The 22,760-nt window shown below is 37.6% G+C and overlaps 1 protein-coding gene across 1 annotated transcript; it reads right to left on the bottom strand.

The window, feature by feature from the left end:
* Nucleotides 1–15,006: 15,006 nt before the first annotated feature.
* On the bottom strand, nucleotides 15,007–18,275 carry LOC145097338 (TMV resistance protein N-like). The gene is made up of 4 exons (XM_079034873.1): nucleotides 18,035–18,275; nucleotides 16,657–17,146; nucleotides 15,323–16,424; nucleotides 15,007–15,229 (listed from the first exon to the last, which is right to left on the bottom strand). Exons 2-4 carry the CDS (start codon nucleotides 17,133–17,135, stop codon nucleotides 15,077–15,079), a joined length of 1,734 nt encoding a protein of 577 aa, XP_078890999.1. The 5' UTR covers nucleotides 17,136–17,146; nucleotides 18,035–18,275; the 3' UTR covers nucleotides 15,007–15,076.
* Nucleotides 18,276–22,760: the final 4,485 nt, after the last annotated feature.

The raw sequence follows: 22,760 nt of genomic DNA, 5'->3' as shown, positions 1-22,760 counted from the left end.
AGTAAGTTGCGCAGCCAAGTCGTTTCGGCAACCGCGTTTGCAACCCCACGATATTCTGCCTCCTCGCTAGAGCGTGATATGGTTGCTTGACGTTTTGAAGACCAAGAAACCAAATTATCCCCTAAGAAAACACAGTATCCGGATGTAGAGCGGCGAGAGTCGGGGCATCCCCCCCAATCGGCATCAGAGTAGGCAGTAAGTTGGGTCGATTTGGAGGGTGTTATACGGAGACCATAGTCGAGAGTTCCTTTAAGATAGTGAAGAACCCGTTTGAGGAACTGAAAGTGGGTGTCTCGAGGGGCATGCATAAACAGGCAGATTTGTTGAACCGCATAGGTGAGGTCCGAGCGAGTGATGGTGATATATTGTAAAGCGCCTGCCAATTGGCGATAATGTGTCCCATCAGGTAGAGGGTTTCTACTAGTTGCATTAATTTTGGGGGAAGTGTCAACAGGAGTGGAAGAAGGCTTGCAATCTGCCATATGAGCCCGTGATAAAATGGAAGCGGCATAATTTTCTTGTGAGAGGAACAGACCGCCGTTCTTTTGTGTAACCTGGATCCCAAGAAAGTGATGGAGGGTGCCGAGATCTGTCATAGCGAACTCACGAGATAGAAGAGCGATGATGTTGGTGAGCAGTTGATCATTAGATGCCGTGAGGATAATGTCGTCAACATACAACAGTAAATAGGCCATGTATTGTCCCTTTTTGTAGACAAAAAGGGAAGAGTCGCTGACGGTACTCCGGAAACCAGACTTTTTAATATAGGTAGCAAATCTGTCATACCATGCCCTGGGGGCTTGTTTAAGCCCGTAAAGTGACTTGCGTAACCTACATACATAATTGGGATGAGTGGTGTCGGTAAATCCCAGAGGTTGAAACATATATAATGTTTATGTAAGTCCCCGTGTAGAAATGCATTTTTAACATCGAGTTGGTTAATTAACCAACCCCGGGAGACGGCAAGAGTGAGTATCGTTCAGATTGTGGTTGGTTTGACAACGGGACTAAATGTGTCTTCACAATCAATGCCGACCTGTTGACATTTCCCGTTAACTACTAATCTTGCTTGTATCGTTGTAAGGTGCCATTAGCGTTAAACTTGTGAGGGAATAACCAAATACATCGAATAATGTTTGCATAAGGTGGCCGAGGTACTAATTCCCATGTTTGATTGTCCATTAAGGCTCGATATTCGTCAGTCATCGCAGCGTGCCAATGTGGATTAGATAGGGCTTTGATGTGAGAGGTTGGTATGGGAGATATGTGAATTGGAGTAGTGGTGTGAAGGCTAACAGGAGGTTGAGTTGTAAATGCTCGGGACCGGGTTATCATGGGGTGGGTGGAAGCGGTTTGTGGTGGTAGTGGGGGAGGTGGTGGAGGTGGTATGGTAGGGGCTGATGCGGGTTGTACGGTGTTTGAGGTGGTTTGTGGGTGTTTGTGTCGGTGGTGGTAGGTATGAAGGAGAGGGGGTTGTGGGAGGGTTGTGTTTGGAGTAGAGGGATAGTGGTTGGGTGTTTGTGGAGGTGGCGGAGAGATAGGCGGGTGAAAGATGAGAGGAGACGTGTCAGACTTAAAGAAAGAGTAGTCAACAAGAACATGAGAATGTTGTTCAGAAAAAGGAAAGCATGTCTCATCGAAGGTTACATGACGGGATAAAATCACCCTGCCGGAAGATATGTCAAGGCACCGATACCCGCGGAAATTAGCGGGGTACCCGAGGAAAACACAATGAGTTGAACGGTGTTCCAACTTATGTTTTCGTGTGGCGGTAGTGTTAGGATAACACGCACAGCTAAACACACGGAGGTGTTCATATGATGGTTTTCGGTGGTAGAGAGCAGTCATGGGGGTGTTGAATTTCAAGAGTTTTGTTGGGAGAATGTTGTGAAGATAAGATGCAGTATGAAGTGCTTCGACCCATAAATGTGGTGGAAGAGATGCGTGGGTGAGGAGTGTAAGTATGATCTCGTTAAGGCGACGAATCATACGCTCAGATTTTCCGTTTTGTTGGGAAGAGTGAGGACAAGAAAACCGGAAAAGGATATCGTTTGTTTCAACAAAAGATTTGAAGTGTTGGTTGTCAAATTCACCCCCTAAGTCGCATTGGAAATTTTTAATTTTTAGGTGGAATTGAGTGGAAATATAGTTATGGAATTGAGAAAATTTGGAAAATGTTTCAGATTTGTATTTAAGAGGAAAAACCCAAGTGTAGTTGGTGAAGTCATCTATTAAAACCATGTAATATTTATAACCGGATTTGATGAGGACGGGGGATGTCCATAAGTCACAGTGAACAATATCAAACAGTAAAATAGTAGAAGAAGTTGAATCTGAAAATGGTAATCGTTTATGCTTGGAAATTTGACAAGAATTGCAAACTAACGATCTAGAACGTTCATTACATGGAATAAGTTTGTTTAAACTAAGAAAATCCAAAACTGGAAGACCGGGGTGTCCCAATCGATCATGCCAAAAATCTCGAGCACTTGAGGTAAGGAAGGTTGCATTTGTGACTGGGTAAGTGAGAGGATAAAGTTTGTTGTAACTATTGTGGCGGGACAACATCTGACCATTCGGAAAATCCTTCACAAAAAACCCATGAGGATCAAATTCTATGGAAACATTATTATCAATAGAAAATTTTCGAACAGAAATAAGATTCTTGATGATATTTGGTGTGTAAAGGATATTATTTAAGTGAAGGTTTCGTGTGGTTATCTGAATGGTTGAGGAACTTGATCCACAAACTGGCACAGAGGCACCATTACCTACAAAGATGGAGCCAAGAGGACAATTGAACGAGGGTTTGGAAATTTTACCTTGGTCACCTGTGAGGTGATCTGTGGCACCGGAGTCCATGTACCATTGATCATCAACCGGGTCCATAGTCATTGTCTGAAGGGCTTCGCCAAGTTAAGTGGGCTCGAGAGGGTCGAATGCAGTAAAGTTGGCTTGGTTTGCTGTTGGAGCAGGGGATCTGGGTCCAGATTTGGATGTTGCAGGTGTGCCGGTAGGTGTAGGCCAGAAAGAAGATGCATGAGGCCCGGCCCAGGGAGAGGTCCAACCCGGGTTGGTGGGAAAGGGACACGGTGGCGGGGTCCAATAGGCCCAGTTGGGTAGCCGGTTGGGATGAAACATCCATGGGACTGAGGTGTACCAGTGCCTCGTCCTGGGCCTGTTGAGGGGGAGCCGCTAGAGGGGTTATTGGAGCGCTTATGTCCAGGCCTATGGTTGGGACGCCGTCTGTTGTTATAATTATGAGAGGCAGGTGGCGGTTCAGATGAGACAGCGGCCATGGCAGTGGGATGGGACATGGATTCACGGGCCGATTGGCGGTGATGTTCCAGTTCAATCATGCTGCAGGCGGTCTCCCAAGTGGGAAGGCTTTGATTGATGTACGAGGCGACGATATCATATTCAGCGGGTAGTCCTCGAACTAGTTGAAGAACAAGTCGTTGATCATTTACCGGACAGTCCACATCATTGAGTTGACTTCCCAATTCTTTGAGCTTTTGATAGTAGGCTTCAAGAGATGGCATGGATTTTAGTGTGAGATTGTTGAATTCATGCTCCAAAGCTGCAACCCTAGAGCCCTTGCTATTGAGAAAAATGGCTTTGATTCGAGACCAAGCCTCATAGGCAGTGGACTCGGTGACCAAAACGCGAACCAGCAGATCGTCAGATAATGTTCCATAAATCCATTGCAAAACAATGGCATCAATTTCAGCCCAGGCCTCGTATTCTGTATCTGTTTTGGCCGGGGACGGTGTCCCGTCAATGTGAGACATGACTTTGTAACCCTTTGCGTGTAGTTGAAAGAGCTTGACCCACGAAGAGTATGATACCTTCGTTCCATCAAGCACGCGGACCTTATGCTGAATGTTGGTCACAGTGTAGATGGGATGGAGGGGCTTGGCAGCAGGTGCAGGTGTGGCGACCATGGATAACAGGATACGAGAGAAAAAAAACAGAAAAATAGAGGAAGATCAAACTGTGGTTTGAGAGAGACGAGAGCTAGGCTCTGATACCATAAAGGGAATCGTGTCGTTGTGCCCAGCAAAACATGGTACAACAGATTAAATATAGGAAAGCTAGCTACAAAAGAGGAACCATTTTCCCTGTAATTAGGGATAATCGCAGATTTCTAGGTACTAACCTAAAATAGATAAGCTAATATTAAATACAATTTACAGCTAATAATATACAGTTTACAGCTAATAATATACACGCTAATACTCTATTGCTTCCTGACCACTCAAAGTCACTATGTTCTTCCTATGCATTGTTGTGGGTATGATTGTGAGATTAACTTAGTTAGCATTCCTCTAATGTTGGTGTTCCTCTTATGTTGTTTAACCTAACTACCAACCAACATTCATACCTTAAGTGTTAACAACCATCGGCTAACACACATATATAAAATGTGAAAAGTGAACCAATGATAATTTATATGGAAACAAGTGAAGGGTGATTATCTATTTAAATTGTCATTCAAAGTTTACTTTTCACTCTCGATAGATGTGTAATTTTGTGGTTGTTACCGGGTAATGTTTGGAGGGTAGGTAGTAGTTAGGTTATAGAACACAATAAAAGATCTATATGTTTGTGTAATCATATTTTCTAATAACACGTGATCATATAGCATCATGTCTAATAGTAAATTGACACTTATTTATTGTGTATTAATAAGTATCATCAACTCTTGTATTGGTCACGCCTAACAGAGTACTTCTTACTATGACACCCACAACGATACATAGGAAGAATATAGAGACTTTGAGTGGTCAACAAACAATAAAGAAGTACATAGTCGACCATTCTATTCATAGAAAATAGCAACAAATGTATTTCCTTTGTTTAAATAAAAAATATTTTTTATGTTTATAAATGGTTTGTTAATAATAATAATAATATCCATTAATTCCATAGTAATTTTCAAAAAAATTATAATATTTTGGTTATCGGGTAATTTTCAGAGAAGTCCTAATATTTTGAACAAACTAACGAAAAAGGACAGAATACCGGCTAAATCTACGAAACCGGCCAAAAAGTGTTTTTTCGAAGTTTTAGCCAATATTCTGTGCTTTTCTGTAAACAAAAATTAGTTTGGGACTTTTTCATAAATTAGACTAAAATTTTAGGACTTTTCTGGAGATTTCCTTTATTTTAACTGCAAAAAATTGATAATAAAGTCGTTCCATTCATCATTTGATGGACAACCCTAAAAGCCTGCACATAAGTTGTCTTTGCAAAAAAGTCATTATAGGGCTTGTTTGTAATTTCTTTTTTGAATTGGAGCTTAATGCTTTGTATATTGAAATATAATTTTAGCTTATTGCTTGGATTTTTCATGGATCAACAAAAAGCATATCCTGAATATTAACAATAAGATTGTAGTTTTGAAAGTTAAGAATCATCTCCGATCTGTTGTGTGTTGATTGCAACATATAATGTATTGTGAAAACAATTTTGATAGGTTTCAGGTTAAAAGTTGTGGTACAACTGTATATAGTTGTAAGTAGGGTGTTTTTATGGGCAAAGGTTATATCACATTGTTGAGATTATTATTTCTCGTAATCTGCCGAAATTATAAAGAAAAAGAAACACCTTTTATTCCCCAGAAAAAAACTGTAATCTGTTTATCAATTAAAAAAAGATGTACTCTTTGGAAAAACTGTAGGCTGCTTGTTAATACTTGGTAAAATCTATAGGTTGATTAGGAATCTAATATTGTGTCGTGTGCTTATTTATATGGTATCTGCTTGATGTGATGATAAATTGTTGGGAAATTGGGCTGACAACAGGGCTTATGATAATCACTTCCTGGATATTGAGTTTGGATTGTGTACTTAACTTTTCTTGAGCAATTGGGCCTATCCTCGGCCCATAGTCACATTACAATCCGATTTTCCCCCATGATATCATTAGATAAATGGATTTCACCTTTTAGATTTGGATTTTGGGTTATTGTCACTCTAGCCCAACAAAGTTCTGTATAATGGTTTAAATGGTTCCTTGTGATTATTTTTTGCGTTTTAAGGGCTTAAACTTGTTATTTGTTGGTTTAAAAGGGCAATCTTGGAAAAATGAAGGGGTCACCCGGTGACCCCATCCTACTTGGCATTCATCAGCAAAATGGGACTTCCTTCGGGGCTCAGGAATGATACCGGGGATTCAGGATATTTCTTGCACACAAAATGGGGTAAAACGGGAGAGAGAGAGAGAGAGAGAGAGAGAAGAGAAAATGAGCAAGAAGGTCGGCTGCCTTTGCATGCCTTTTATAGAGGCTGAGCCTCGCACGTATGTTGGGCGTAATGCTCAACTATGTGGGGCGTACGCGACCAAAAAAGTCATTGCTCAACTTTGAATGACTAATTTTGAGGTTTTTGAGCATTTGGCATTCATTAGCCATGTGAAGTTCTTCCAAATAATTACAATTGCCAAGATCTAAATTCTCACAATTCAGAGTCCGCCCAATGTCAAGGGTCCTCAACTTTGAATGACTAAGTTTGAGATTTTTGAGCTTTTGGCATTCATCAGCCTTGTGAAGTTCTTCCAAATAATTACAATTTTCAAGATCTAAATTCTCCAGATTCGGAGTCAACCCAATGTCAAGGGTCTTTAACCTTGAATGACTAATGTTGAGGTTTTTGAGCTTTTGGCATTCATCAGCCATGTGAAATTGTTCCAAATAATTACAACTTTTAAGATCTAAATCCTCGAGATTTGGAGTCAGCCCAATTTCAAGGGTCCTCAACTTTGAATTAGTGAGTTGTAGGGATTTAAGATTTAGACATATACTGGCCATTTGAAATTCTACCAAATAACGACATGCATAAAGAATCAACGTCTTGAGATTCGGAGCCAGCCTAAGGTCAAGAGTCCTCAACCTTGAATGTGAGATGTCGACGGATATGAGCTTTAAACATCTAATGGGCATGTGAAGTTCTACCAAATTATTACATCCTTCAAGATTCAATGTCTCGAGATTTGGAGCAAGCCCAAGGTCAAGGGTACGCAACCTTGAATGACTCAGGTCAAGGAATCTCATCTTGTTAAAAACCTAATAGAAGCCAAAAAAAAAAGTTTAATATTGGTGTAATAACAAAACAATGCATGTAAAACATTATAATGAGTTGTGCAAAACAATCAATGATATTTACCTTTCTTTCTCCTCCTTCCCAAAGTTGTTTGATACTACTGTATGCCATCACAAGTGCAACAAGATTATTTGCTTGAAAAGTTTTGGGTAGAGACCTAAAAGGGTAACACTTCATACTCAGATATCGTAAAGCATCTGGAAAGTCTAGGCTCACTTTTTCAGATTTCGAATTATGGAAACGACCTTCGATTAACACCGAAAGAAATCTAAGTCCCTTCTGTTGGATTAGTGTCTAAGTCCATAACTATTTTGGTATGTACTTGACCTGATGGTGCATGGTCCTTTTGGGTTGCCTTCACCAAAGCAACTTGATTGGAGAAATAAATAAAGAGAGAGAGGTTATTATGATTTATTAATATGTTATAAGAATAATATATTAAAGGAGAAATCATATTTGTTTAATTAATATTGGTCAATAATTAATTAGGAATTAATTTTGTGATCAAGTGTAATTAATTAAACTAGAGGGGCTGAATTGTAATTATGTGATAGTTACAAAATAAGGTAAGGATTATCTTAAATATATGGTGAACGAATTTAAGGTGATAATGCCTTAGAATTCGACTAGGATAAGGGTTTCTAAGACTTATCTTATGGTTGCTTGGTGGACAAGCAACTAGATAAGGATAAGGACTAAAACCCTAATCCTAACCCTATATAAAGACCCCTAGGGCCTTAGAATTCGTGCACTTGATCCCTAGAGCATCTAAGGACGAATTATAACCTCTCTCCTCTCTCTTTATACCTTCTCCATTTGCTCTTGGTGTTTGTAAGCCATTAGAGGAGTGACACTTGTGACTCTAAGCCTTCCAAAGTCAATACAAGGAGATTTGGGATTGTTATTGCTACATAACAATCAAGGTAATATTATAAACCTATTCTTATGTTAATATGATTACTTATATGCTAGAATTAGGGTTTATTTATGTGTTCATAATGTTGTGTATCTAATAGTGAAAACATAGATCCAATGCTAGGGTTGCATGTTCACATAGGATTGTTTGTATAAAAACCAACAGTGGTATCAGAGCCTTTGGTTAACTTGTTTTCAATTAGTATTATACAAATGTATGAACTTGAAAAATTAGGGTTTATGGCCAATAAACCCTAGGAAGCTTGGATTTTCGAAATTAGGGTTCTTGAACCCTGATTTTCAAAATTGGTTAGGGTTTCCTAAACCCTTTCCTTAGCCACCAAGTTTTCGAATTCTAGGGTTATCCAACCCTTGATTTTCGAGATTAGCCTCCTCCCCAAGATAAGATCCAAATTTTTAGGGATTTGGATTATCCCATATCTTGTAATTATCCTTTAATGGTTATATATGGTAATTAAAGATTATGAATTATCCTATCCCATGATTTTCGAAATCTATAGAGATATTTAAGGGATTAGGATATCTTAATTGTTTAATTGGTAATTATCCTTTATGATTTAGATAATCTCTTATGATTTAATAATTTAAATTAATAGTTTAAGATAATTATTAAATCAAGAGTTTTAATATTTGAAATTTTAATTTAAATGGTATTAAATTTCAAAAATTTTAAAGTGAGATTGAAACCTAATTGTTTTGAAAAGTTTCAAAAACTTGCCCTCAAGTTTTGGAATTTAAATTTAGATTAAAAGTTTAATTTTAAAATGTTAAATTCTAAAACCCTAGTTTTGAAAAGTTCAAATTTCACCCTTATGGTTTTATTAAAATTGATTAAATTTATAATTAAGAGAGAGTTAATAAATCCATAATGTTATGGTTTACATTTAATTAAATTAAAAGTGTAATTTATAAAATTAAACCACCTAGTATTTTAAAAGCATAAAATACACCCTTATACTATGTATAACATTAAAAGTCTAACATTATATATATATATATATATATATATATATATATATATATATATATATATATATATATATATATGTATGAGTAAAAGTCAATCTTACCGTTAGTAGGCCTCATTCATGAAGCTAGTCTATAAGGGGTGTTTAAGGAAATTGCCTATAAAATGGCGATTGAATGGGTATCCACTCTTACCCACCGCACTCTTGACTAGTGGAGGGTCGTTAGCCGAACGGGTAGGATAGGACGAAACCTTCTATTATAAGTATAATGAAGTACAAAAGTAACTAAATGTTTTTCAAATTCCCAATCTTAGTTACTTAGGCAAAAGTGAATTGATGCAATTTCATGAAATTACACTTTGTGCCCTTGCGAAGACGTTAGTGGAGCGTGTGTGGTTTACCGGCACACTAAATGGTTCTAAGCAAAGGTAGCAAAGGGTGACTCAATGTTTGTCATAGTTCGGTGGAGCATGTGTGGTTTACCGGCACATCGAATAGGTGACTGTAACATGTGAGGGCACCATGTAGTTTGCATGGTTATTCACACCCGCTTTGTGATCCTCGGCATCCCAGTCACAAACTAGAGGGGCATATCGAGATTTAAACATGCCATTGAAATGTTCAATGAATCTCAAAAGATCTAGGAGTTTTCATAGATTTAAAACTTAAATTTATTTTTCGTTTTTCATGGTGGAAATTAGTGAATCGTCATTCACTTACCTTCAAATATTCTGCAACTAGATTACGGCATCCCTTTTCTAGGTTGTAGCATATTGTGTTGGGTCCTAGCCTTGGAATTTCATTTGGGTGATTTACCAAGGACTCAATCAATCAACTAACTTGAATTCGTTATTCTCCCGTTTTGTAGATGTCAAAGTTCGACAACTATGGTCTTCCCGAATCCCGTGGAACAAGTATTCCACATGAAGATGATATTCCACGATTCGATCGAGGAACAAGAAATCATGCTTCACTTCCTCCTCCTCCTCCAATTATTCTCCCTAACCCACAAAATTGTAATATTGAAAGGTTCAATATCACTCAAGCCCTTTTGGCAAGTAAACATAAAGAAGAAAAGTCGATGTGTGCACACGTCCTAGGGATGAAGTCGCACATTGATAGACTAAGAATGATGGGATCCGTTGTTAGTGAAGTGATGGCTGTTGATTGGGTTCTTCAGTCACTTCCCAACTCGTATAGTGAGTTCGTAAGAGAGTACTATATGATGAACCACGACGTGACGCTTATAGATCTCACCTACATGCTTATAGCTGCTGAATCAGCAATGGTTTGGCGCAATAGAAAAGCAAAGTTGATTGGTGAATCTGCCTTCAAGACCTCTATGGATATAGACAATGGCAATGAAAGACATGCAATGATCGAAAAGGTTGATCATAAGAGAAAGGCGATGTCTGAAGTAGTTCCATGTGTTGTTCCAAAAGAGTCAATTTGCTTTTATTGCCAAGAGAATGGGCATTGGAGACGAAGTTGCCCTAATTACCTAAGAGATCTAAGAGATGGGAGAGTCAAAACGTATGGCTCCACTTTAGGTAAAATCCACTATATAACTCCGTTAAGTTCCTATTCATTGATTCTTAATACATGATGTAATAAGATTGCATTTGAGTGTTTAGCAGGATCGGTGAGAAGAAAGGAAGCTTGTTGAGAAAGCAAGATGAATCTAATCACCAAGAGATGGATCTCGATCGCATGGACTTGAAGATTAGATTTTTTGAGCTTAGATAGTTATGATAGAGTTGTTAGAAATTTTCATTTTTTACATAGTTTTCAATGGATTTTGCATTGTAAGGACAAATGTTTTTCCGCTGCGTTTATAAATAAAATAAATTTTTTTGTTTTGACTTATTTATTTATTTATTTGTTTATTTCCTTGCAATGAAATCATTATGAAAATTGATGTTAGCATATTTCTACAACGAATGGATATGATTCTTAGTTATGTTATTTATGGAAATGTCGAGAATTTACCAAATAGGGGGAGTTTCTCATCGCCCAAAGTTTCAATTGGACAGAAATTTGGAATCACGCAACTTGGTTGCATGATGAATGAGAAATTTCATATTTGGAAATTAGACTAATTCGTTGACAAAGTGTCAAGTGAAGAACTAGGAAATCAAGCACACAAAGTTGCGTGTTGATTAAGTGCACCATAAGAGTAACAAAGACTTTCGTCATGATTTACTAAAGGTTTAGTAAATATGCTTATACTTATAGGATTAAGTGTAATTTTGAATTGATTGAAAATGTTTAAATCAATAGCAAAACGAATAAGAAGAATCAAGTAGGCAAAAAGATAAAAGTTTCTCCATTCTAGGAAAAAGGGAGAGTAGTTTTTATACTTTATGATAGGTCTTAATGATTAAGAACCATATCTCAATTGATCCTCTAAGTGAGTCTTAGTACAATTGTATGTTTAAGAAGAGGAATCAAGGATTGAAGAAATGGTTAAATCAAGAATGCTATCATACTTCGTTCCAAAAACAAGTCTTAGAGTTAAGATTGTGAAATTGAGTGATAAGTATTAAGAAGGTTTATAACATTCATCAAATGAGGAAAGTTGTGATGTCTTGGATAAGACAAAAGATCAACTAGGACCAATTTATGAAGTGTTTTGATAAAAGCTACACTAACTCTTAAATATTTGTCAAGAAATGATTGTTGACAAAAGAATCTTATATGTCAAGGAGTCAGTGGGAGTCTTAATGGTCTTGAAAAGTTTCAAGAACAAATCAAATAAACCTTATTGATCATCACTAGCACACGAGTTGAGGTTTACAACCTATCGTGATGACAATATTTTGTTTCTATGCCGTTCCAATTGAGTTAATTATGCATGTGAGTTCTATGAGTTCTCATTTTGAACGCATAAAAGGCAAGACACCTTAGTCAATGAAAGGTACATTGATAGGAAAGGGTGAGCTGCTTAACTACTTGGAAGACATGGTGGGCAGCTGTGCTACCATAAGGCAAGAAATCAAGATTAAGAGAGTTCGGTCCATATGAGTTTGAATTTGTCGTAAACTTTGGTTTTAACAAATTCACATGGAAAGGAACACATACACCACTTTAAATATAAGTGTCATAAGATTTCCTCCTTCATGAAAATGATTGTGAGGAAATGCTTTCACTAAGAAAGATTTTAAGAAGATGGTGATTGTAAAATTACATTCTCGAATTTGATTATGGTTACGGTATCCCTTTCTATGATTCGAATTGTGAGGTTTGGCAATTAGTCTTAATCGTTTAGACACACATATGAACTATCTAAGGCAAAGGTGTATAAGTTCAAGAAGCATTGATAAAAGATTATCAAAGCATTAAGTATTAGAAACATGAATTTAAGAAATTCAATAAGTATTGTTTTTCTGAAAGTTAAGATGTTTATGAATACATGTCGAAGCTAGTGGGAGCGTAAATGTTATGTTTTATAGTAATCATCATGATAGTGGGAGCATAAAAGTTATGATTGTATGATTATTATGGAATGTATTGCAAGTTGGCAATATTAATTATAGAAAACAAGAGTTATACCTTGCAAGGTCGTAAGGGTTATAAAGTTGTTTTGCTATAATTAAGGGAGAGAATATTATGCTTCATTTCAAATCTAAAGGATTAGGTTGTGGAATGTTAATAAATTTAGTCAAAGGTACATGGTGTGTTCTTAAAATTTCGATTATGATTACGACATTCCTCTTCACAATTCGAATTTTGAGAACATAGCAAATAAAACATTATGCATCGTGTTCCATACGCTTCGGGTATAGGATCGATAGCAAATGTTTTAATGTTTGACCATTCTAAATTTTTTTTCCAAATGTCTAGCGCATTTAGAGGGAAAATGGACTAGAATTGATTTTGACTAAAATAATTAAACAACTATCAAAGGACAATTCAAAGTTCGACGAGAATTTGTCGCTTGTGAGTAGTTGTAAGTATAGTATTGGAAATTATGGAAATGTTTCCATATTGGATGGATCATATCGACATTATTACAAATAGAAAAGATTCTATTAAGAATGAGTTGTCATGAGGAAAATATGGAAGCGTGTCCATATTGGGAAGTAAATATTGCAAATCTATGACTAGATTAGAAACTTTTATGCAAAAGGATGTTCAAAGGAATGTACTTTGAGTGAGAGACATCATATCTAAGGAATTGTCTTGTAACAATCTCCGTTAGAGAACTTTGTAATATCATTGGCAATAGTCTTTGTGACTTTGGTGCAATAACATTACGAAAGGATCGTTGCATAGAATGTTAGAATCTAGCATATTCTGTAAGTAGCAAGAATTTGATATTCTTACACTTATGAAAAAGGATTTGGAGTTGTGAAATGAGAATGATTGAAAATGTGCTCAATTTATCTATCTCACAAAAGTAAGAACCATAGGTAAACATTGTGTGCATGCTAGGAGCATGGGACAAGTGTAATAATTCAAGTAAGAAGTTGATTACTCGAAACGACAAATAATGAGTAATCGGTATGGTGATAAATAAAAGGAGTTTTATTTATACTCAAAAGCTTGAGGCCATATGGGATTAGTATTATTCTTGTGTTTCACTTTGCATGTTTTGACTTCCAAAATAATTGAGTTTATTAAGAATAATCGAATTATTCAAACGGGCCACAGTCGTTCATATGTTGGAAGTAAATATGAATGAAGACTGTCATGAATTGGTGTGTGGATTGTCTAGAAAAGTATTAGACATAAGCAAATATTTGTTGCAACGTTCATGAGTGCTTATGAATATGATTTGAGCATTGGATTAAACCCACGCTCACTTGGATCGCTCCATGAATTGTATCACGAGTGATTTGTGAGACGATAACATCTTATATTCTTGAAACTGAGATGTGTGAGTTGTATCTTGCGAATCGGTTGCACATTGATAATATGTAAACGCACTAGTAACTTGGTGTTATAAAACATATTGTTGTGTGTAATTCGGTGAGTGAGTGCAAGCGAGCATTGTATCAAAGTTTATCCGTTCCTTTTATCCAAAGTAGGATAAAAGCAATATCTTTGGGCCCCTCGATGGTTTAGTGATGACATACGTAAATGCTCGGCCGGGCTAGGGCTAATTTGATTTGTTCAATTAGTCTGTCGTCATAAATTAGAAATCGACAAGTAGTACAAAGAGAATGATTAGAAATCATATCTCATATGATATCTAGAATGGAGGAATATATGATCCCTTATCTAAGAACACGCGTATCTGATAGGATCAGAGTTGACAGTGGCTTTGGAAAGCTACGATTGCAGATCAGGATCTGAAGTCATACGCAAAATAGTTATTAGACTTATCCAAGTGGGAGACTGTTGGATTAGTGTCTAAGTCCATAACTATTTTGGTATGTACTTGACCTGATGGTGCATGGTCCTTTTGGGTTGCCTTCACCAAAGCAACTTGATTGGAGAAATAAATAAAGAGAGAGAGGTTATTATGATTTATTAATATGCTATAAGAATAATATATTAAAGGAGAAATCATATTTGTTTAATTAATATTGGTCAATAATTAATTAGGAATTAATTTTGTGATCAAGTGTAATTAATTAAACTAGAGGGGCTGAATTGTAATTATGTGATAGTTACAAAATAAGGTAAGGATTATCTTAAATATATGGTGAACGAATTTAAGGTGATAATGCCTTAGAATTCGACTAGGATAAGGGTTTCTAAGACTTATCTTATGGTTGCTTGGTGGACAAGCAACTAGATAAGGATAAGGACTAAAACCCTAATCCTAACCCTATATAAAGACCCCTAAGGCCTTAGAATTCGTGCACTTGATCCCTAGAGCATCTAAGGACGAATTATAACCTCTCTCCTCTCTCTTTATACCTTCTCCATTTGCTCTTGGTGTTTGTAAGCCATTAGAGGAGTGACACTTGTGACTCTAAGCCTTCCAAATCAATACAAGGAGATTTGGGATTGTTATTGCTACATAACAATCAAGGTAATATTATAAACCTATTCTTATGTTAATATGATTACTTATATGCTAGAATTAGGGTTTATTTATATGTTCATAATGTTGTGTATCTAATAGTGAAAACATAGATCCAATGCTAGGGTTGCATGTTCACATAGGATTGTTTGTATAAAAACCAACACCTTCATCTTTCTCAAACCTTCTGTAACATTGTGCAACTTAAGTGCATAATTGGTGTGTATACATCTTGTTGCTTTAGTACCCTGTAATGCAAAACAAGTCACCATGAAACTTATGTTAGTAACAAGTGAAAATGTGTTAGTTTTCACCAACTTACAAACAAATTTTATATTTACCAAATCATTGGCCAATATCTCTTCAATTTCATCGCCAACCCACAATCGACTGTGTTTCTGAGGCTTATCCGGGTGTGAGCGACGAACAATATTCCTACCCATTTCTATAATATGGTCATGCATGTCCACGAACTCAAATTTAGAAATAGTTACGAGAGATTTTTGCTCAAGAACTCTTAAACCATTTCTAGCATGAAATCCACAACTTTCAAGCGCTCTGATTACTACGTCTTTGTGGAAACCTTTTAGCATGCATGCAATATCTAGGAATATTTCCTTGTAATCCTCCTCTAGACTGATATAGCTTAATTCCAACTTTTTCAGAGTTTCCATTAACGGAATCGTCTTTAATCTTTCTAGAGCATCAGTCCATTCAAGCTCAGTTTTACCACAAAGAAACGAACCCAAAACTCTAAGAGTTAACGGAAGACCAGCAGCATATTGTACAACTTGTATCGATAGCTCTTTGTACCCTTCAATTGGATTATCTCTCCCAAATGCATACCTACTGAAGAGGCAAATTGCTTCCTTGTCTGATAACAAACTGACATCATGAATGAACTTAACCCGGTGCACTACGAGCACTTGCTCATCTCTTGTTGTAATGATAATTCTACTTCCAGGCTTAAACCAATTAGGCTCACCGGCTAACGCCTCAAGATGGTCTATATGATCCACATCATCCAGAACAACAAGAACCTTCCTATCAGGCATCACCCTCTTCATCATGTGTTTCCCGTCATAAACACTACTTACTTTGATGTCTTTATCATTTAAGACATCTCGAAGGACTTGTTTTTGCAAAGACTTCAAACCGGACAAAGAAGCATTTGAAACTTCCCTGACATTCTCCACAAAGCTTTTACCTTCAAATTGAGAGGAAATTTGATCAAAAACAGCTCTGGCTAAAGTTGTCTTCCCACCAACTCCCATTCCCTTTATCCCAATCATGAGAACATCATCAAAACCAGTTCCTAAAGATGATACAACTTCTTTGACCCGAGACTCCATTCCTACCAACTTTTCATCAATGTTGAAACTAATGGAACGTAGCTCTAGTGAAAGCTCTTCAACAATCTTTTGGATGAATTTAGCTTCATGCCTGTTCATTAAAAAATATTCATTTAGTTACTCAAAATCCCACATGACTAGTTAATCACACTTATATAATCGTATCCCAAGGTTAAGCTTTCGTTAAGACTCAGATCTTGAGTTAAAATATGACAATCAAATATGCCATGTACGAGTCTTTTACATCCAGGACTCCAGGTTATCCCCTAGATCAGAAAAATTCAAAATACAAGAATACTGCAGACATATGATGAAAGAATTACCCATCAGAAGTCTTCTTCAACTCCCATCCAGCCAGATCCGATGCTTCTTTTAGAGCCTTTCTCCATTTCTCAGCAGCCTCTTCCATTTCATACTTGGCAAATGCTTCTCCAACTGCCCCACTTTGTTTTCTGACTTCGGAGGGTTCCACGTCATAGAAAACAGGGTAGGCAGTATGCTCGGTTGTTCTGTGAGATTTCATTATCTTCACAAGTTCATCCAAGCACCAAGATGAAGCGGCATAGTTCTTGGAGAAAACAATGACGTAGAATTTTGAATCTTCAATTGATCGGATGAGCTCATCACTGATCTTTTTTCCTTTTTTGATTGTTTTGTCGTCCTTGTAAGTGTGAATGCTTTTCAGCTGAAGAGCATGATACAGATGATCCACGAAGTTTATACGGGTGTCTTCGCCTCTAAAACTCAAAAACACATCATACTTAAAGCTCTTGTGAATTGATGAACTTGAGGAAGACGCCATTGAAGGTGTACCTGAAGGATCCTTTAAAAATTCAAATTCTATTTCCAATTATCAAAGTTTTCAACACAACTTGTTTATAAAATCCATAATTTCAAATAAGTTCTAAGACCGAAAACAGAGTTGTTAACACAATTTGTCTAAATATCCATAATTTAAGTAAACTTCCATCAAATTATTTAACCGATAAAACATTCTCAATCTCAATACTAATATCCTCTACACAAGAACAACTCCTGTTGTTTGCCTATGGTTTGCAGGTCAAAAAGATCAACAACCAGTTAAAGTAGCACAAGAATGAATAATTTGTTTTTATAGCTTGATGACAACATGATGGAAGCAAAATTCTTCATTTAAGCAATTTTAAAGCCTTCAAATTTCTTCTAACGGACTACATTCAGTCAGCACATCAGACCAAAGTTGCTCTGATTGGATTAAGAAGAAAGTTCGACATCTAGAACAGGATAGTTGGCTTTGAGAACCTTTTATATTTGAAAATCAAACCCGATTCTTTTCAATTACAAAATCGGTAAATTGATAACAGAGCTGATATATAGATTGATCTACAAGTAAGTTCCACGACTGAAAATATTTGATCCAGAATATTAAAAAAAACTGAAATATTAGTTTTGAATTTGAAAAGTACGGAGACTGACGAATTTTCAAAATCACCTAGGCATACTTTATTGCTGCAAATTATGCCGCTTCAATGAAAAAAATGTAAACATATCTACATTAGGGCTCTTACTCATAAGATTTTCTTGAACTGGTCAACTTTATACATAAAAAACAATGGCTTTTTTTGTGCAAGATTAAAACTTTTTAATGTTTGAATATTCCTCTACACTCAGAAGGAAATCAAGCAAATTAAAGAAATTGAGATAAAGATTAAGCTATTGTACCGGTAGCAGGGGCTGTAAGTGGTAGTTGAGGAGTTGGATAAGAAGAGAGGAGAATAGGAGATATTCACTGGGCCAAGATCCCACTCGAGCGAAAACTTCTACAGCCGGTTGACTAAAAAAGAGAGAAGAGAATCGTCGATTTAGATTGAGAGAGTAGAGACGAGAGAGAAGAGATGACCTCTGGCGTCTGGACGAAAGTCAGAGAGAGGATGGGTGTCTGAGTGACTGAGTGTATAATGAAAGTGAGAGATTACCAAGGAACAAAGTTTTTAGACTAAAGGGGTGTTTGGCAAAGTTAAAGGAGTTTTTTTTTTTTTTTTTTTTTCACTTTTACCGGTTTACCTGGATAAGTAAAAAAAAAATAATGAGGTAAAAAAACAATTTATAACCTCAGGTCAAAAAGTCATAAGTAACATATCCATACTTATTAAAAACACTTTACTTCAAATAAATTATAACTTAAAAAATTATAAATCTTTTCAAATAAGTTTTGTTAAACACCCTCTAAATTACAGAAATGGTCATGTGGGCATGAATCTATAGTTTGTTTGTGGTGGGCACGATTCTATAGTTTGAGTCCTATTTTTTGTATTTTTTCAACATTGGTTCTTACTATATGTTTTTATTACTCATTTCTGCCTTATCTGTTTGATTACTCATTTCGTCCGTATCTCTCTTACATTTTCATTGGATGTGTCGACCACCCTCATACCTCTCATACGAGGGGAATTCTAGTCATTTTCCTGCTTTCCAAACCAATAACCACCGTTTCTCACTATCACAACCATCCAGGTTGTATTTAGAGTAATTTAGGTAAACTCCATCTCACACCATCTTCATCCTCCACTTTTTTTTTCTTGAAAACTACCCTAACATTAAATTATGGGAACCATGTCCCACTTCCAATTTTCTTTCTTGCACAAACCCAAATCATATATGCTAATATAACAGAAGAAAAACATCACCCTAAACATTCAATTCCTTCCATTGTGCATATCTTTTCTCGATACCAAGTTATATATTGCAATGAAGTTTCTCAAGGTAACAAGTTACTCTAGGTTACTAGGTTATATGCTCAAAATTAGTGTTCACTAAGTACCAAATTTCTCAAGTTAAATTACGTAAGTGATCAACTAGTAGGGCCACAATCCAAGCAGGTATGATGGAATTCTTTCATCTGGTTCATCTTTCATCTAGTTCATTGTCAACTTGAACACTTAATGATGTATAGAAGCTAAAATAACTTACTAGTGAGCATTAGGTTTGTTGTTGATCTCTTGGTTTGTTGCTGCTCTTTTGGGACTAAAATTAAGGTAATCATTTTTAAAATCCATGCAAATTTGTCATGTGTAACACTTGTTTCATGAATTGATCAAATGAAGACTTGAGGATTTCAAATATAAGGTTTTGGGGAAAAAACCTGATGCCACGGAGTGGCCATGTCATTAAATGTCTGGTTGCACCACGATGTGGTGGTTGTTGCAGCCCAAGCCTAAGATTTTAGGGTTTTTACCATATATGATGTGACATCCCCAAAATCTCGGCCAGAAAAGATCGATTTCATTTATGCTTTTAAAATAATTTCAAAGTAAATCCTTTTGATTTGAAAGAGTTACGGAATTTGCTCCCAAAAACAAAGTATAATAAAATAATATTTACCAAAGCATTTCATAAAGAAATGTATTTTCATTATAAAATCAAAATTCGGGATGTCATGTCCCAATACAGACCATAAAGCATAAACGATAACATTACAAGTCATTCAACGAATACATACATATACAGACTTGTAAACAAAACAACTTGATGATTCATCCATCTTATGCCCATGCGCCACTTCCTGTAATACAATTAAAACTAACTGGGTCAGACTTGGGAGCCTGGTGAGCATATAGGGTTTTCAACCCACAATAAATAATTAAATTTAATTTTCACCAACCAACAATAAACCGATTACTCATTCCCGTTATCTTCACTTTACATCCCTAAAACAACATCTATTACCAGGGACCTAATCTAGGATTTTCATCAGGACGGACATTACTGCTAAGGGGTTTCCTCAACAATAGATGTCCTAAAGGCAACCATGAGGGGGATAGAGTACACCGGTGAACACATCGTTCACAACACCTACAGGTTATGAACCTGCTAGCGTTCCACTGGACGGTCTAGAAAGAGTATGCGGTCGTCATCCATACTCTGCTAGATGACTAGGTCAACAACAACATCGAGGTCTCTCATCTGTTTATCACACATCAACTATCTACCAATGTTCTACCCAACATATTAGTAGATAAAAATATATATTTTTATACATAGTTTAAAATCTGTATAGCATTCTCATTCAATACATTTTCCAAACAACAGATGAGACACATACACATAACACGTATTTCATAAAGAACAAATCATATATATGAGATAGAATAAAGTGAATATACATTCACACATATAACAACAAAATATACACATAACACGTATTTTATATAAAATACTTCATAATTATGCGTTAGAAGAAAGTAACTACACACTCACTTGATCAGAAGATGATCGGACAGCACTACGGCTTGTAGAAGTAGTATTCTTTGGTAGATTTGGAAGATCTTCACAAAAATCAAGCTTCTCACAGGTAGAGCTTCGGCTCGGGAATTGCACTTCTCGGGATCTTCGGGGCTTTGGGACTTCCTTCGGGGCTCAGGAATGATACCGGGGCTTCGGGATATTTCTTGCACACAAAATGGGGTAAAACGGGAGAGAGAGAGAGAGAAGAGAAAATGAGCAAGAAGGTCGGCTGCCTTTGCACACCTTTTATAGAGGCTGAGCCTCGCACGTATGTTGGGCGTAATGCTCAGCTATGTGGGGCGTACGCGACCAAAAAAGTCATTGCTTACGTGGGCGGACCAGACGTGCCGAGGCTCGGAGAGTGGAACAGGCCGACTGAAGGCCCGGTGCGGGCGGACCAGTCATACTGTAGACTCAGAGAGTGGACCAGGTGAGTTGAAGGCCCAGTGCGGGCGGACCAACCACACTGCAGACTCGAGGGACATGATTGGACACGGAGGGTGGACCAGGTGGACTGAAGGCCCGGCAAGGCGGACTAGTCCCACAGTAGACCCGATATGCATGGCTGTTCTGTGATTCGTTATGAGATAGCATGTTATGTGTATGTTATATGTGGTTGGTATTTTGGGGGTATCTCACTAAGCTTTCGGGCTTACAGTTGTGGTTTAATGTTTTTCAGGTTCTTCAGGAGACCGTGGCAAGGCGAAGGCGTGATCGTACCGCTCCTCATGATTTTGTAGCAATGTGATTCTGGGAATACTCTAAATGATTTGTATTGAAAACCTTTTTGTAAATAATTTAATGAAATAGGGTTGTTTCTGAAAAATTTAAATTGGTTGGATTTTTCGGTCGTTACAAGTTGGTATCGGAGCCTTGGTTTGAGTGAATTGGAGGAACACTCGTGTGACTCCAGTCTCAAATCGAGGAGGGTTTTCAAAAGAGAATTTAAAATGGTTTTCAAAATAAGTAAAGGAGGACGCGGAGGTACGATCAGCCGGAGCCAGTAAGTAACCCCAAAATACCATACATGATGTTTGTTTTATTGAGCTTTGATAGAACAGCATGCTAGAGTTAGGCTAGGGATCTTCAGGATTTCTTGATGTGTTGCCTGATTTATGATGCCTGCTAGCCTAGGGTTTTCTTGTGAGAGATTTCTAGTGTTCCTCTAGTAGTGAGGATAGAGCGTTGCTATGTGTGTTTTCTCTAGGGTGTTGTGGTAGTACTTCATACAAATATGGGTAGGTGTGGAAGGTAGTATGGGCCCGTACTACTGAAAGCACAGGACCCATACGCGTATCAGGGAAACCATGACCTCTAGGGTTGGATTGAGAGTTGGTTCCCAAGATAGTGGGAAGTGTCTGAGATTTTTGGTGGTTTATTTTCAGTATGGAGATTTCAGGGCATGCTGGGAGTGGATCCGGGCCAGGATCAGGAGCAGGAAAGGGAGTTCCGGGTGGGTCCATACCGCCCGAGGTTGTCAGTCAGATGAGTACGCGCGAGTTGGATGCGAGGATTCGTGAGATCCTGCATGATGAGGTTGCTGCATTGTTTCGGGCTGAGCTGCCGGAGTTGTTTGGGTCAATCAAGACCGCCATGGTGGAGTATTTTGACGAGCGCTATGCGGCTCTCATGAGACGGCTGCCGCAGCGGCTACAGCGGCTGTAGCAGCGGCAGAGGGAGGAGCTAGTAGAGGTTTTCAGTATCGGGACTTCGATAATACGAAGCCTCCCACCTTTGATGGAGTTCAGGATCCGATAGTTGCTATGAGATGGTTGTCAGACGTGGAGGGATGTTTCTTCACGTGTTCATGCCCTGCTGATCAGAGGGTGAGGTGCGCTCTGAACCTGTTAAGGCTCGGGGCAAAGGATTGGTGGAGGTTGACCACGGGGTCATATTCGGATGCGCAGAGGGCTGCGGTTTCTTGGGATCAGTTCAGATAGATGTTCAGCACTCGTTATGTTCCGCAGGTCGAGAGGGAGAGGTTGGCTCAGGAGTTCCTTGAGCTGAAGCAGGATTCGGAGTCGGTGACGGAAATCACCAGGATGTTTACTGAGAGGGCGATGTTTTGCCCTGAGTTCGCTTCGGAGCAGGCTTAGATGTCCCGATATCTAAGTATGCTAAAGAGAGACATCAGACAGTTTGTGTCCGCGCAGAGGTGCGAGAC

Source organism: Lactuca serriola, chromosome 4 (assembly GCF_051521515.1).
Source record: "Lactuca serriola cultivar US96UC23 chromosome 4, Lser_US96UC23_V15, whole genome shotgun sequence".
NCBI lineage: Eukaryota > Viridiplantae > Streptophyta > Magnoliopsida > Asterales > Asteraceae > Lactuca > Lactuca serriola.
The sequence above is the reverse complement of the archived record's forward strand: the minus strand, read 5'-3'. Positions and strand labels throughout refer to the sequence as shown.

Excerpts from the sequence above, each read along its gene's own strand:
- LOC145097338 (XM_079034873.1), bottom strand. The coding sequence starts at position 17,135 with ATGGCGTCTTCCTCAAGTTCATCAATTCACAAGAGCTTTAAGTATGAT. Across the intron at positions 16,425-16,656 it reads TTGAAGAAGACTTCTGATGG|GCATGAAGCTAAATTCATCC; the intron begins GTAATTCTTTCA and ends TTTAATGAACAG. Across the intron at positions 15,230-15,322 it reads AGATATTGGCCAATGATTTG|GGTACTAAAGCAACAAGATG; the intron begins GTAAATATAAAA and ends TTTGCATTACAG.